The sequence below is a fragment of the Sparus aurata genome, chromosome 1, assembly GCF_900880675.1.
Source record: "Sparus aurata chromosome 1, fSpaAur1.1, whole genome shotgun sequence".
In the NCBI taxonomy this organism is placed as follows: domain Eukaryota; kingdom Metazoa; phylum Chordata; class Actinopteri; order Spariformes; family Sparidae; genus Sparus; species Sparus aurata.
In genome coordinates this window covers 8,336,919-8,352,354 of record NC_044187.1, presented here as the reverse complement: position 1 = coordinate 8,352,354, position 15,436 = coordinate 8,336,919, and the positions used below count along the sequence as shown (strand labels likewise).

General features: G+C 44.2%; 2 protein-coding genes across 2 annotated transcripts in view; one reads left to right on the top strand and one right to left on the bottom strand.

Annotated features, from left to right (window-relative positions):
• pvalb7 (parvalbumin 7) overlaps positions 1–10,850 on the bottom strand; it is a 39,296-nt gene extending 28,446 nt beyond the window's left edge. The window contains exon 1 of the mRNA XM_030416629.1: positions 10,682–10,850. The gene's annotated coding sequence lies outside the window, so the exon portion shown is untranslated. The remainder of the gene's footprint in view (positions 1–10,681) is intronic.
• ncf4 (neutrophil cytosolic factor 4) overlaps positions 1–15,436 on the top strand; it is a 35,751-nt gene that overhangs the window by 13,558 nt on the left and 6,757 nt on the right. The window contains exons 6-7 of the mRNA XM_030416617.1: positions 1,170–1,218; positions 10,837–10,935. Of these exons, the coding sequence (XP_030272477.1) occupies positions 1,170–1,218; positions 10,837–10,935 (148 nt within the window). The remainder of the gene's footprint in view (positions 1–1,169; positions 1,219–10,836; positions 10,936–15,436) is intronic.

The window sequence follows — 15,436 nt, the reverse complement described above, 5'->3', positions numbered from 1 at the left end:
AACCTGCCTTTATTCATACGGAGGTATGACTGGTTTGTGTGTGTTGGAACTCTATAAGGAACTGTGATATTTCCTCTTTTGAGTGTTGCCTCATGTTCGTCTCTCCTTTTCCTGGAAACCAGATGTGTTTTGTCACGTAGTTCCAGTATTTTACAGATGATGCTAAACTTTTTTCCAGATTTTAAACTTTGGACCTGAAATTGGTCCGTTTGTTCTCTTTTTTATTTAATTTTATGAAATGTGTGAGAAGTAACATACTAGTATTTAGCTGTGTTTACCATCTTAGTTAAGCATTTTAGCTAGAACTGCAGGCGGTAACCAAATTATTGAATAAATGGTATATTTTGAGGATTACCAAAGTTATTACAATCAATCCTGAGGGGAACAAGAATGTCTACAGTAAAGAGCATCTTCACACATCCAGCAGTGGTTGAATCATTTCACAGTGAACCAACAACATGCTGCTGGAGGAAAAGGGGACCGCCACAGTCAGGATTCATCCTCTGGGATACGTTTCAGTCTGGAACCAAATTGATGGACCCGACCAACATTGCCGTTTCTGTAACTTTGCCGCTAGCCTGGCTAATAATAGCTACACTGATTGGTTCTGAGGGGAAACTATAATTAAAGGTAAAAATTTCAGACTTCAAATTAGTTCCCATGAAGTCAAAATCGATGTTCACCTCACCTGTAGGCCTGCATGATGCCCGACAATGGCAAATAAGTCTTGTTGTAGGTGTTTAAGAGTTTGTAATTTCCTGGAAAGCAGTCAAAACAGTTGATCACCATGGATACATAAACAGACGTCCTGTTTGCTGACCTAGTGCCAAACCTGTTGAGAAAACCACCTTGGTACTGTAGTCCCTGTTGTCAAAGTGCCGTCCAACTTCTTGGAGGCCTTGTTGTTCATTGGAAGCAGCCAGTCGGGCAAGAGTCAGCGTACTGTTAGCTCCGTGGCAGGAAGTCATAACGCACATTCAGCACTATTGACTACTGTAAATGAGTATACACGCAAAGTCTCTCCTTAGCCGCCTGCTTTACAAGAAATGTGTAACTATGCTGAAGCCTTCATACCATCAAGACTCAATCTACCCTGCTGATCATCACACCTGCAGCATGTATGTTCACTTATATTCATCGTCTTTTCTCTGTGTCTCTGTGTCTTTTAGGAAAACAATCAAACCAAAGATGGACCTCTTCTCCTCCCCCAGGGCCGAGGTATGTGCAGCAACATTATCTTTTTTCTTTTCTTTTTTTTTTTTTATTGTTGTTGCTTTGGTTACAGTCTCCGTGGCCACCCACAGAGCAACAACTTTTGAGTCAAACAACCACGCAGAATGCACTTCATCACCCCGAGAAATACCATGTGATCCTGTCAGCACCCTTTGGCGTGACTGCAACTCATGGCACGCACGCACACACACACACACACACACACACACACACACACACACACACATACACAGATGTACAGAAAACTTCATCCTGTCCACTGCCTTGTTTGCGAGACTCTCAAAAAAAAACATATACAAAAGCAACGACACACACAAACGTATCGACTGATGTGACAAATCAATGAGGATGACTTCATTTATCAAACATCCGTCGCACTTTTTTCCTCCTCCCTCCCGCCTGTGACTCCGTTGACCTCATCAATAGTTCCCGCCTCGCTTCACTTCCTTTTTTTAATTTCTGTATCCATCTCTCCTCCCTCACCCTCATCGCTTTCTCACCCCTCTCCCCACACTTCCCTTTAAACAGCCCTTAAATTCGGTATTGTTTCCTTTCCCCCCCTCGCTCTGTGTCTCCTCAAGGTTATGACCATCTCTCTCCTCCTCCTCCTCCTCCTCCTCTTCTCCTTTTCGCATCCACTCATTTTCATTCCGTTCACACCCTCCGCTCCCACGCCGCTAAAAAAGAGGAAGGGAAGCAGTGTTCTGTATTCTGAGGTCGTTTATAAGATGTGTGTTTGTGAAGTTGTGTAGCTGGTGTGGTTTTTCAGGGAGTACAGTCACGGCAGAGGTTAAAGTGCTAACGACCTGCCAATTTCATCCTCCAAGGAGGCACAAACTGCCTTTTTTTTATTCTTTGTAGAATCAGCACAATCCTGGACTGACCTCTGCACACACGTTGGTGCGTCTGTTCTTTTCAGGACCCTCTTAGACAAAAGTAACACTAACTTTAACCATCACGACAGCAAATACGTTCAACCACACGTCACAAACTTGGAGTGCTCTCTTTGACTCAGCCTTATCCAGTCGTGAAATAATGCCAGAATTCGACCTCCGCTGAGTTTTAACGCCAGTCAAACTATCGTTCATGCGTTTATTTCCTCGCAGTTGGATGATTGCGTCGGTCTTTTGACAGTTATTAAGCAGAAATTAATCACCAGACTCCTGATCGCAAGGACTCCTGACAAAAACCATTTGACTTTTTAAAGCCCTCCATGACCTGGCCTAGAATATATATTCAGAAACTGCCGTCCCAAAACCACCCAGTGTGCAGTCCGCTTCAGGGACCGAGCACTTGCTGTTCGAACTACATCGGGTTTTGATAAGTGCTATACAAATAAACTAACAATGACGATGTCTAATCCCCTGTTTTTGCCCTGACTGTAAATCCGACCATAATCCCGAACAAAAGTCCAAACTGTCAAACAGCCAAAGCGACCTCTCCTTCCAAACATATCGCCATCTTTACGTCTAAAACTCAAAGCCAAAGATGCAAATGTACAAGAGACACACACGCATGCACACGCTCAATTACAAACACCATAAATGTCTATTTTTAAAACAAACCACTAGTGCGTCGTAGTAACTGTGTGTAATACTGTTTGTGTGGGAGTAATCATGTTGATAGTACTGGTGGATGAGAGCCATTACTTTACTGCGATCTTCTATCTGTATATGTCGTGGTGTGAAGAGATATAGTGAGTTTTGTTATTGCTTGTGCAAAAACATCCACTCCTATGAAGTCATTTTTTGTAATTCAGCCCATGTTGAGATATTTTTAGGAGGAAGGTGCCCACATATTCCATTTATTTAGTCCAGTTCTGATGATGCAACACAACATGTTTATTAGGAAGACTCTGTTTGTGATCAAGAAGGTCTTTTCGTGCACGCTTCACCGGATTCTTTGTTTGGGTCCGTCTCTTTCGCGGAAATGTCCAGATGTATGTTTGCACACTTTCGTTTCAGTTCTCCAGATTTGTGCCGAAACTACTTTGTGTCTTAAAAACAAGTCGGTGGCAGCGAGAGCGCTTTCTATCCAAATCTGCTCATGCAAGTGTGTCAGCAATCAAATCTCACTCTCTTTTTTTTTTCTGTTGGAGACAGAAATACTCATTCTGGAGCTGCAGTGATTAATTGCTCAGCTGACTGACAGAAATATAGGCAACTATTTTGATAACTAATTAACTGTTTATGTCATTTTACGATCAAAATATGTAGAAATGAGAGAATTTATTGCTTTTGCTTTGCCATTTTTCTTCAGTCATAGTAGACTTGATATCTCCGGGTTGACAAAACACGGTCGTGGACTCCGGGAAACAAAGATTGATTTTTTTCTGATGCACCTAAAGTAAAACTCTCATCCTTTTTCTCTTTTAATCACTTAAGATCAGACATATAGTCCAGTAAAGACCGAACCCCCCCGGTGGTCACTGAGCAAACAGCTGCAGGGAGATTGTGTATTTTCAGATCAATGTGTTCTTTCAGGATAATGGGCTGTCGGACAAGATTATTCAGACTATTGGGTTTTCTGAAATCTGGGTCACCGGAAGACCAAAGAGTTAATTGATTAATTGAGAAAGTAGCAGATTAGCATCTTAATTGGTAAAGAAATCAGTCAGTAGTTGCAGCAGTAATCCATCCTGTAGTGGCAGATTTTGATCTAAGAATATGAAGCTTGTTAAAAAGCAGCTGTGTGTGTGTGTGTGTGTGTGTGTGTGTGTGTGTGTGTGTTTGATGCACTTTCGCACCTTCTCTGTAAGTGGCTGTGTTCACACCGCAGCCTTTAATGTGAGCACATGTCTGCAGGTGAAGTGTGTGCGCGCCTCTGCAGCTCTTGAACTCTCGTGTCCTTTATCCCCAATATTGCACGAGCGTTTAACTTTTCCTCACCTTCCACTGCACAGGAATAGGAACAGCTCTTTGACCACACACACACTTTTTTTTCTTTCTTTCTTTCTTTCTTTCTTTCTGTCTCTGTCTGTCTTTCTCTCTGTCTCTCTCTCTCTCTCTGCCTCCCCTCTCTCCCACACACGAGTAAAACATTGGTGTACTCCACTCACGAAGCAGCAGCCAGCCTACTCAACATTTATTTTAGCCTTCTCTCTCTCTCTTTCTCTCTCTCTTTCTCTCGGAGAAAAAAAAGCGAGCGCTTCTCTGTGCGTTTGTGTGGTTTTGTGTTTGTCCTGCCGTGCAGGGAAGTGGCTGTTAAAGTCCGTCCAAACAATGATCAATGAGCTGGTCTGAGACTGATGGATAAGAGGGAAACACACACAGACATTTGTCACAGTAGAGCCGGTGCAAGCGTTAGCATTTACGCTTACGACACTTCATTCCACTCCACTTACTGTAGTATTAGCTCAGGCTTAGCCCCCCGAACGGCGTGATGAGTAATTGTCGGCGGCTGTAGCACCGCGAGCTTCAAACAAGGTCAATGGGACAGGCTGCTCTCGGTTAGCAGGATTTTAACGGTTCACGAGCTGAAGGGCCGGTTTGTCTAATGTGACACGATCGGGGGGGAACGACAGACAAAGAAGCCGGAGTGGATCAAAGAGAGGAGAGAGGCAGAGAGTGTGTTAGAGAGGCAGAAAGATGGAGTGCAAAAAAAAACGTAAGAAAAACCCATAGAATTAGGAAATTGAAATTCAAGCAGGTGCTTATCGACCGAGGCTCGGCCCCGTCTTCCTTTCGCGGTGAGAGCCATTAGAGCAGAAATTAGATCTATTTTAGATAAAAACCTTCCTGAGAAAGAAAAGCTGATGCGCGCGTACAGTTTGTACTTCACCTCACCGCGAGGAAAGTGCGACCGTGAAACTCGAATGTTTGCTTTTATCTGCGGTGTGAAGAGAAGTTTTTGTTGCTGAAGGTTGCGGTGCACGTTAGTGTGAACCACTGCGATGAAATAAGAATAAACTCAGCAGGTTTGATGCAAGATTTAAGAGCAGCAGTATTTTTTTTACCAGTTTATGCATAAAGTTTAAACACTGACTATAAAGATCGAGCTGATCAGCAGGTTAAGTGAGTCTTTGCGTGTGTTTCATCCAGTTAACTGTGTTTAAACTGCTTAACTTCTCCATGACTATAATTTTTTTATACAAACAAAACATCAAAAGGCTTTTCTAATGGAAAAGTTGAGTCACGCTGATGTAACTGCAGAGAATCACATATTAATCCGTCAGCTCTACTGAGCATGTTTGCTCAGCGATTGATTGATAAGTCACTGGAAAGATAATTGAATAACTATTAAGATAATCCATGAACAGTTTCAGTGTTTTTCAAAGCATTTACTGGCTCCAACTTCTCAGTTTCTGCTGCTTTTCTTTGTCGTATACAAAAGTAAACGAAGAGTCTTTGGGTTTTGGACCTAAATGACGCGTTATAGACTAACCAATAAATCGAATATTTGTGAGAATAATCAGCAGACTAATGGATGAATCATTAGTTGCAGCCCTAGTTGTTGCTTACTGTTCTGTCTCCAGGCAAATGAACCATTTGGTGCACTCTCACCACTCCCATTAGCCTCGTGCGAAGCAGCAGCAGCAGCAGCAGCAGGAAGCTGTGTTCAGCAGAACAGCTCTGATGGACCTGCTGTATCCTGCCTGCCGAGCACAAAGACACAGACTAGCTGGAGAGCATCGTTGACCATTTAGCAGATAAACGCCCGGACATTGTTTTCTCAGAAGTTGGGAACGATCACATCAGAGCCTAAAGACGAGAAGAAGGATGATTATCACGTTCAATGTGCTATAAATACAGCAAAAGTCCTCAGGTCAGATCTTCTAGCTCCCGATGCAGACGTGACCTGCACAGACACACACAGAGCTGATTCTTACATGGATATTCCAGCGTATGATCCTTCACTCCAGGCCCTCCAGGAAGTGGGCCATCTTCTTAAAAAAATACACTTTCATTAAACGTCAGGGAGAGAGGAAAAAAAAAAAAAACCTAATTCTCATCTCCACCTCCCTATTGCCAGACTAACGAGATGAGGGTTTAACAAGCTCATTAAGGCGGGGTCGGCGCGAGTCTAATTGTACCGGATGATTGCTCCCGGGGCCGGCTGAACCCAAGGGTTGTGTGGCTACATTTAGAGGCTGGGGCCCTTTACTGGGCACGGCAGGTACACCAACATCCACCCGCTCTGGATTTATATTTAGCACGAGGAGACGGAATGATCCGACTGTTTGCTTTGCGTTACATGCCAGATTATGAACAGCGTAACGGTGGAGGAGACTGTCTCTGTTCTGCTGATGCTGCTTCGGGTAAAGAACCTGGTGTCTTTGCTTCCTCTGTGATAGATTTCGTCCTGCGTGATCATTGAGTAACATCGCAAAATGGTGAATCACAGAGTCGAGCTCTTCCTCTGCGATTCACGGGGCCGATGCCTTCGTCTGAGGATCACATTGCGTGTCGGTTCTGGTGCACAAATTGCAGCAGCGGATCTCAACATCGGTTTCAAACCTCCGAATCGCTGCCCACATCTTCATGTTTTCTTGTCCAAACATAAGAGGATATTTTTCCTCTTTTTACAAAGTATCTCTTTACACCAGAGAATGAAGAAATCATTATGCATGCTCGAACAGGCATGCAGAGCCAGTAGGCGGCAGAGTGTAGAAAAAACATTCAGAGCATATGTGGTGAACTTATTCTGTTTAAATAAAACAATCCAGAAACTGTAGAAAAACCAATGAGTTATGTCCACATAAATACCTCTTTGTGCAGTCAGAACTTGGCGAGCATCGTTTCATGATGGACTCTGTGTTGGCAGTTAAGTCAGCTCACTTATAAAACTAAGTGAATATTTGTTATTTTCCCCCCAATTCCCAAGTCAGCCTTTTGGGACTTGATTGTATTTATCTCCGAGTTAAGTTATTTTTGCCAGCCAGATGCTGATGAAGTCAGTGTCTGACTAAAAACTGTCCAACTGTCTCTCTGTGCGCAGCTTTTTTTTAAAATAGCAACACAATCATCTGAGGTATTACCCACGGCGCTAAGTTGTTATTGCTAACTCATCAAGTCAACATCTTAATTAGTTAGCGGAGACACAGAGGAAGAGAGGGAAGGGAAAAGGAAAAAAAACCAAAACAAATTGGATGAAAGAAACAGACGAGAGAAAACGACGAGTGAGGGTAAAGGGATGGAGAGGTGGAACAGTGACGGCGAGGAGATGGAGGGAGAGATGAAAGGACGCGCAAAGTGAGGGGGAATTGCTTTGTCACATCATGTTTGGTGTTTGTGTTGGAGATAGTAGCTTATCGCCTCCGACACATTTTCACATCATCTATAAATTACAGCCAGCGGCGGGTCAGCGCTATATCAAACCAGCGTCTGGAATAATGCAGTAAAAATAGCAGCTCCGGATGCAAAGAGTGTGTGTGTGTGTGTGTGTGTGTGTGTGTGTGTGTGTGTGTCTGTGTGTGTGTGTGTGCATGTGCGCGTGTGTGTGTGTGTGTGTGTCCTCAGGGTCAGGGTAATCTCAGTGGATTGTTAATCCAGCCAGCTCCCTCACTCCCCAGCTTCATTAATCTGCCATCAGCCTCCGTCTCATTTTCTGAAGACACACACACACACACACACACACACACACACACACACACACACACACACACACACACACACACTTGAACATTTGCTTTGAAATTATTATTCTTAAGATTTTCGAATCGTCAACCCCAATTTTTCAGCGAGAGCCGCTTGACGTGTTCCAGCACTTCACTCTCGACACAGCAGTTTCAAAGTTTTAAAGGCTGAGTCCGCCTTTTCTGCACAGAATGCAAATTGCGCACCTGTGACGCACAGCAGAGAGTGTGCATGCAGGTACTGGATGTGATGTGAAAGACAAAAGGCTGATTCTCTGATGTGATAAATCCCCTCGGCCCGAGATTTGAAGGATGCGCTGTGGAGTCGGTCTTCCTCTGTTGAATTTCTTCCTAGCGGCTGTTCGAAGTGTGTTTGCTGCCCCCGGTGGTTGATTCATTCAAGCGCACCCGCTGTTATCACTACAGAACTAAACTAGATTAGTAATCAGTAGAGCGCATACTGCACCTCCGCCAAGGCCCAACAGCCCCCCTTTAATTTGATCACTGCTGATCCGATATCAAACTGGAGGATCTGCATCAGTTTGACTTCCTGGATAACAGCTACAACAATACACCAGATGTTTCTTTGCATCAAGATCCATACATTACTGCCTAAGAGATGAACATTTATCAATTTTCCTGCACCAGAAGTTCATGGGATCTATTCTTGGCCGTGACCTGTCTTCCCTCCAAATTTCATGGAAATCTGTTCAGTAGTTTCTGTGTAATCCTGCTGACGAACCAACGAACCAACAGAAAGAGAAACGGGTTTGTAGCAACAAGCTACAAACTCGCCGTGGCATCATATTACCTCACCTTTTTAAAGTTGATACAACCAACATGTTAGCATTAGCATTTGTTTTCAGTCATGTTTCTGTTCACTGTCCTTGCAGCTCTGATTTGGTCTCAACCAGCTCCAGAGTGTTCAGGTGCTACTTGCTCTCTGTGGTTACCAGCCGGTCGTTAACTCTGTTCGCTCGTTGTTTGATGCAGGGTGGGTGAAGTAAACTGTGTTTATCAGAGCTTTTGCTGCAAAGAGTGGTGAGAGTGAACCAAAACAGTACAGCAGGCTGCACAAAAGACACAAATTAGTTAAATGAGGAAAAAACACTGAACCGTAGAGTCTGTGATAATCTGTGGATTGATTACTAGGAGCCACATCGCTTCATTCGACCTGTAATTACTTTATATTTATTATCTCTTCTGCACTCACATCGTCACTCACTCACTCATCCCGTGAGGATTATCACACAGCCGCCTGCTGCGAAACATGAAAACGGCAGCGATCTACAGCGCTGCACCTCTGTTTAACTTTCACTTTTCTTCTTTCCTCCTCCTCCACCTCCTCTTCTTCTTCCTCCTCCTCCTCCTCCTCCTCTTCTTCACCTCCCTCCCACTGCTTTAACCGCTCCTCGTTCTTTTTTCGTCTCCCGATTCTCCGACTCTCGTCTAGTTTGAGCGTCTCTCGTGATTGCTCTCCTACTGTGGCGGTAATTCCCTCCGCAATTTCTCAGTCCGACATTAATAATCGTCTCTCTTGCTTTCTTGCTTTCTGTCTTTCACATGTTGGAGGAGATTATTGTAGGTCGTGTGTGTACTTGTGTATGGTTGTGTATTTGCAAAAAGCCTGTGTGTGTGTGTGTGTGTGTGTGTGTGTTTGTGTGAGTAATAGGCTACTTCATCATCCGTCAGTTCGAGGAGTCTCTTTGCAGCAGGACAGAAAAAAGGTTTAAAGCATCAGTAATGACTCTACTGAGTTCTACTTAAAATGCAAATTCAACTCTGGCAGAGGGTTTTTTATTCCAGACGCACCGATGCTAACCAGCACGGTCGAGCATCCTACCCCTCACACTCCCACACACACACACACACACACACACACACACCCTTGCTTTGCAGCGTGCCATCTCCTCAGGCTGTAACACTTTTTTTTTTGCAAAACTCCTCGTCCATGCTTTTTTACTTCGCCGCCCACAGACGCGCACTAGCACACACACAAAAAAAAAAAACTCTTTCACACTCTCGCACAGATGCAACAATACTCGGCTGTTCCTCACCAGAACACTGCGCTCAGATAAACAGACAGAAGGGCCGCTGACATGTTCCTCGGTTCATCAGTCAGTCAGGGGTGATTGACAGTTTCTGATGACTTCAAGCAAAAAATGCTCAACATTGGCTCGTTTCAGCTCCTTAAATGCGGAGACTGGCTGCTCTTCTCTGTTTTTAAATCATTAGAAATTGAACATCTTTGGGTTTTTGGACAACACAGAACGTTTGAAGGCGTCTATCTGCGTAATAGCGATAGTAATAGTTCTGTTTACTATTTTACTATTCACCAGAAATAATGTACATGATTAATGATAATGAAATAATCATTAGTTGCAGTTCTTACACACACACTTTCAGAGACCGTCAGATACTAAACGAAACACGTTGCGAGGATGTTTGGTGCCTCTGCTCCACACAAACACGCAGACAGATCAGCTGCAGAACCAAACGCTTGAGATGACGCTGCTCTATCATCCCCTTCGTTCTCACTTTTCCTTCACTCTCTCTGTTTCACTCTCACACGAACACAAAACCACCTCAAGGTTTCACTCCTCTTACTGTCAGTTCCCCGTCTTCCCGACAACTTGATCGATTAATTCATTCACTCTCGTCTTCTCTCGCATCCCTCCGCTTTCTGTTTCTCAAAAAAAACCAAACACAGCCACACGCACAGATCTGCTTACGCTCGCTCTCATTTGCCCACAAGCCTTAACTTCATCAAACTGAGCAAAATGAAGCGTTTGCCGTCTCTTTTCCGTCTGTTTCTCTCACTTTTGCGTCCTCGCACGTTGTTCTCCGTCAGCAGAAAAGTGTGTGAAGTCTTACCTGTCCGCTCTCACCGTCTCTTCTCTCTTGGTGTTGAGTGTGTCCGTCTCTCTCCTCTCTCCTTCCTCTCTCCACTCACTGACTTGTATATGTGTGTGTGTGTGTGTGGTTTCCCTTTGTGTGTGTGTGTGTGTGTGTGTTTGCGTGTGTCCCAGGCGATGTTTGACTTTCGCGGCAACGGCAAGGCGGAGTTGAACCTGAAGAGGGGAGAGGTGATCTTCCTGCTGCAACGAGTCAACGCCGACTGGCTGGAGGTAAGTACAGAAAGAGCGAGAGAGAGAGAGAGAGGTAGAGGGAGAGTGGGAGAGAGAGTGAGGGGAGAGAGCGAGAGGGAGAGGGGGAGGGAGGGAGGGAAAGAGTGGGAGAGTGGAAGGCAGAGATAGATGGAGTGAGTGGAGGTGGAGGGGGAGAGGAGACTGGAGCCAAGAAGAAAGAAAAGAAGAGAAAAAATGGAAAGAGAGAAGGAGGTTTCTGGATTGGGAAGGTGAAGGGGAGGACTGAGGAGGAAGACTGAGAGAGGAAAGAGAAGAGCGACGGAGGAAGACACAGTGAGAGGGCAAGAAAGGGAGAAATGGTGGTGGAGGATGGAGAGAAAAAGAGGGAGAGAGGGGGAGAGAGAAAAAGTGAGTTTGGAGGGAAACAGGAAGACGAAGAGTGAAGGGATGAATTCATAGAAACTGAATGAAAAAAGTGAACTGCACCTTTTCTACATTTCCTCCACAAGATGGCCAAAAGTATATGGACAAAGATAACTTAAGTAGAGGTGGGATAAAATACCAATACAGGAATATAATGCATCGCTTCCTCTTGCAGTAATATATATTAGAGCCCAGACACACAAAACGGACGCCAAAGAACTGGAGGCGACGAAGGCTGACTGTTTTATAGCCTGTGTTGTTGCCAAAAAGCTGCACTTGAACGCACCGCAAAGATTACAGGCTACGGTGGACTAGCTTGGATGTTCTGCACCTGTATGAGAGGAAGTACCTCTTTATACCTCCAGGTGGAGATAGTCTGAAGTCTTCATTCTAAAAGGAAAGCTATCGTCTATGTCGATATACAGAACATTTTTATGATGAGCAACATTTGATCACACCTCTGTTGCTAATATAGCCGCTTCTAATGAAGAAGAAACTGGTGAGATTATCTGTTGATCTTCTCGTGCACTGATACCCTTCAATGAAACGCTAATCAGAGCGGACTGCAGACTCTGCACTTTTTGTGTATAGTTTCATCTCTATAAAATGCAGGGAATAAATGCAGAAATACTGCTTATTTCTTCTTCGGTTAAAGACATCACGATGTGTCGTAGACGAGTGTCTTGAAAGGTATTAAACATCGCTAAACAATCACGTTTCGATACTGTTGTTATCCTGGACGACGTATATTGATAGTAACGTATCATGAGTTACTCTGTAGTTCTCACTTCTAATCTTACTGTCAGTCAGATGATAGTTTCTGCATCTACCTGACCGCGAGGGCCTGCATGACATCATATTTATTATCTGTCCTTGTCTGCAACAGACGTCACGGACTAAAGAAATCAGTTTCCCACTTTGGTGCACAGAGTCACCTATAGGAAGACCTGGAACGTTGTGAGCCAGTTGTGATCTTTCACAGTCGTGCCTGATCTCTGCAATGTAACTTAATTTGGACAAATCCCTGCAGCCAGGTCCCAAGATCGTGTAGGTGGAGGTTATTATAGCAGCAGATGGATCTATATGCTATATTTAAGGATTTGATTTAGTTTAATTCTATGTTTTTTATCGGGCATCTCTTCCTTGCCGAATGTTTTAAGTACGCAAAACAGCCCCTTCACATGTTGCAACAGTCAGGAAGTTAATTACAGAAGAAAATACAACTAAAAATAGTCTAACACTTCTGTTATCCCCACATGGCAGCAAGCTGAGCGCAGTGACCACAGAGCATCTCGCCGGGTGCGATCGGAGTCACCCTGCTCCAGTTTCCTTCAGAGGAACAATTACTTAATGAACAAAATGTCCTGAATACGAACCGCAACTGTCACGTGTGAGTCGTCCAAAAACCAGGATGTGGGACATTTTAATTAGCTGCTGAACATTTAAAACTCAACCCTGGAACAGTTGTGGTGGCGGTGGCGGCAAATAGTTGTCACCGAAAAAAATTCTGCTTCATCACAGAGTACTTTGAAGAAAGGTCAGGAAGCATGTTGAGCACAAAAAAAAAACGTGCAAGGTGTTGAGATGGAGTGTGAGAGAGAGAGAAAAGCAGGGAGTGGGTGAGTGGCTGAGTGGGAGAGAGAGAGAGAGAGAAAGGGAGGAGGTGGAAGCTGATGTGGTGGGAGAGGGGGAGGGAGATAGAGAGAGAGTGAGAATCAACATGGAGGAGGAGGCCGGTGCACTTATCCTGCCCCTAGCCTTCTAGAGAGATCCAAAAAATCGTAACAGAAAAGGGCTGATAATAATAACCTTACACAACACTGCAGAACGCTACCCTGTTGTTCTGTTCTGGCAACCCGGCATCCATGATAGGATGAAGCTTTCTGTATTTTTTTTTTTGTTGGGGGGGGGGCGAGGTTAATGTAACACTTAAAACTTGTGAAAAGTTGACTGAGTGCCTTTTTAATTTAGTCAGCGGACAGAGCGGCTGTGGGTGGAAAACGTGACAAATCCAGCTGGCAGACTGGTGCATCAAGGTAAACGTTTCAAACACACCAGTGGAGAGACACCTGAACAGTTTGAGGAGGAGAGAATGCTTTCCACAGTGCGTATGCGAGGAGCAGCTTCCATTTTTCTGTGAGGGGTGGCCACAAAAACAAGAATTAAAGGATTTATTTGAAGTCAGAGTTTTAGAAACGGGAAACTAACCCCTCTGCTGCAGCTCCTCGCTGGGTTCAGAGAGACGGTCATAGTCGTCGGCTATTATCTGATAACGATTCAGCCTCCGGGGGGCAACAGCCGATGTTTCGCGGCTTTCGGTGGAGCCACACACGGAGTCCGTGCACCTGTCGTTGTTTACAGTCCGATTGGCAATCTTTGTAGCCGATCTTTGTCCGACAGCAGTCTGCAAACAGATATCACAGATAACTAATGAAAAGCTAAACGGTTGCAGCTCGATGACAGCTGATGGTTTCCAAGATTACGTGAGCTGTTTACCTGCATGCAACCATAACCTGCTCAAACATGATTGGTCGATAAAAACTTGGATTACAAACGTACAACAGACGCTCCTGATAAACTGAATCACAGTAGTGCTGATTGTCATCAATCGTAGAAAACTGGCTGTAGATTTGCATCACAGACATTATTTTTCAGCTGTTACTCTAAATCGCGAGGATACATATTTAAACACGGTGGTCAAACGCTGTTTTTTTCTGACGTTTCTGTTGTGGTTCGTTCTTGTACGATATAGCACAACAGCTAACTGCTGGATTGGTTAAAAATCAAGCTGACATTTTCAGTTATCTGTTACTTAAAGGGATATTCCGGTGTAAGTTTAATCCATGGTCTAACACACCATGAAACTGTGTTAGACTCCCTCTCAAGAGATCAAGTTAGCAGACCGCTAATTTACGGAGTTTTATCAACCTCAGAAACGACCGCACGACAACAATACACTGCAGTAAATGGATCCAAATATAAACCGCCACCAAAAAGCCCCAAATAATGCTCAGAACAGCACCAAACTTCAGCAACAGTACAAATAGGGTCTCAGCACATAGTCCAGGGCATCTAACCTCCGCTAGCTTAGCTGGATTTCTACTGAAAAGCTGACTAAATTTACCACTCTTCTGCAGCAGCTTCCTGTTGACGGGAAGTCCCGACGAGTCGATTACCGAGTGCAGTAGAGTTCCGCGGCTCATGGATGAAAATGTATGATTATGACTCCATGGAAAAGCAATCAAAGTTCATATGTGTCTTACCTGCCAGTTTATAACAGTTATTATCGAGAGCGGACAGGGAAAAGGACGGAATTGAGCGTTTCTAACCGCACTCGGTATTCGTCGCGTCGGGACTTCCCCGACCCGGAAGCTGATGGAGGAGAGTTGAAATCTGTTTTTAGCTTCACGATAGAAATCCAGCTAAGCTAGCGGAGGTTAGATGCCCCGGACTATGTGCTGAGACCCTGTTTGTACTGTTGCTGAAGTTTGGTGCTGTTCTGAGCATTATTTGTGGCTTTTTGGTGGCGGTTTATATTTGGATCCATTTACTGCAGTGTATTGTTGTTGTGCGGTCGTTTCTGAGGTTGATACAACTCTGTAAATTAGCGGTCTGCTAGCTTGATCTCTCGAGAGGGAGTCTAACACAGTTTCACGGTTTGTTAGACCAGGGATTAAACTTACACCGGAATATCCCTTTAAGCCTCCAAACTAACGAACTGAATGTGTTGTTATTAATCAGATATGACAGCGTAGAATATGCATTGTACACACACGTAACATAGATGATAGAGAAGATCATGAAAAAAGAAATTAAATGGAAGCCGATATATGCAATGTGTGCAATAATTCAGCAGTTTTGCATTTATATGATATCCGTTTATAGGCGTTAGGCTTTCCTTTGCGCCATATGTAGAAAAACAAAGTGGGAGAAGAAAGTTGTATTCGGATCTCCTTACACCAAACAAACATTGTAACTATTAATATTACGCTTTATCATTTCCTAGGAGCACTAATTAGCTACATGTTCTACACCCTCACCCTGAGAGGCTGCCAAATAACAGACAGACTCGCTCTCCCATCGCTGCACTGAGCACAGAGAGCGAGCTGCAGCGAGG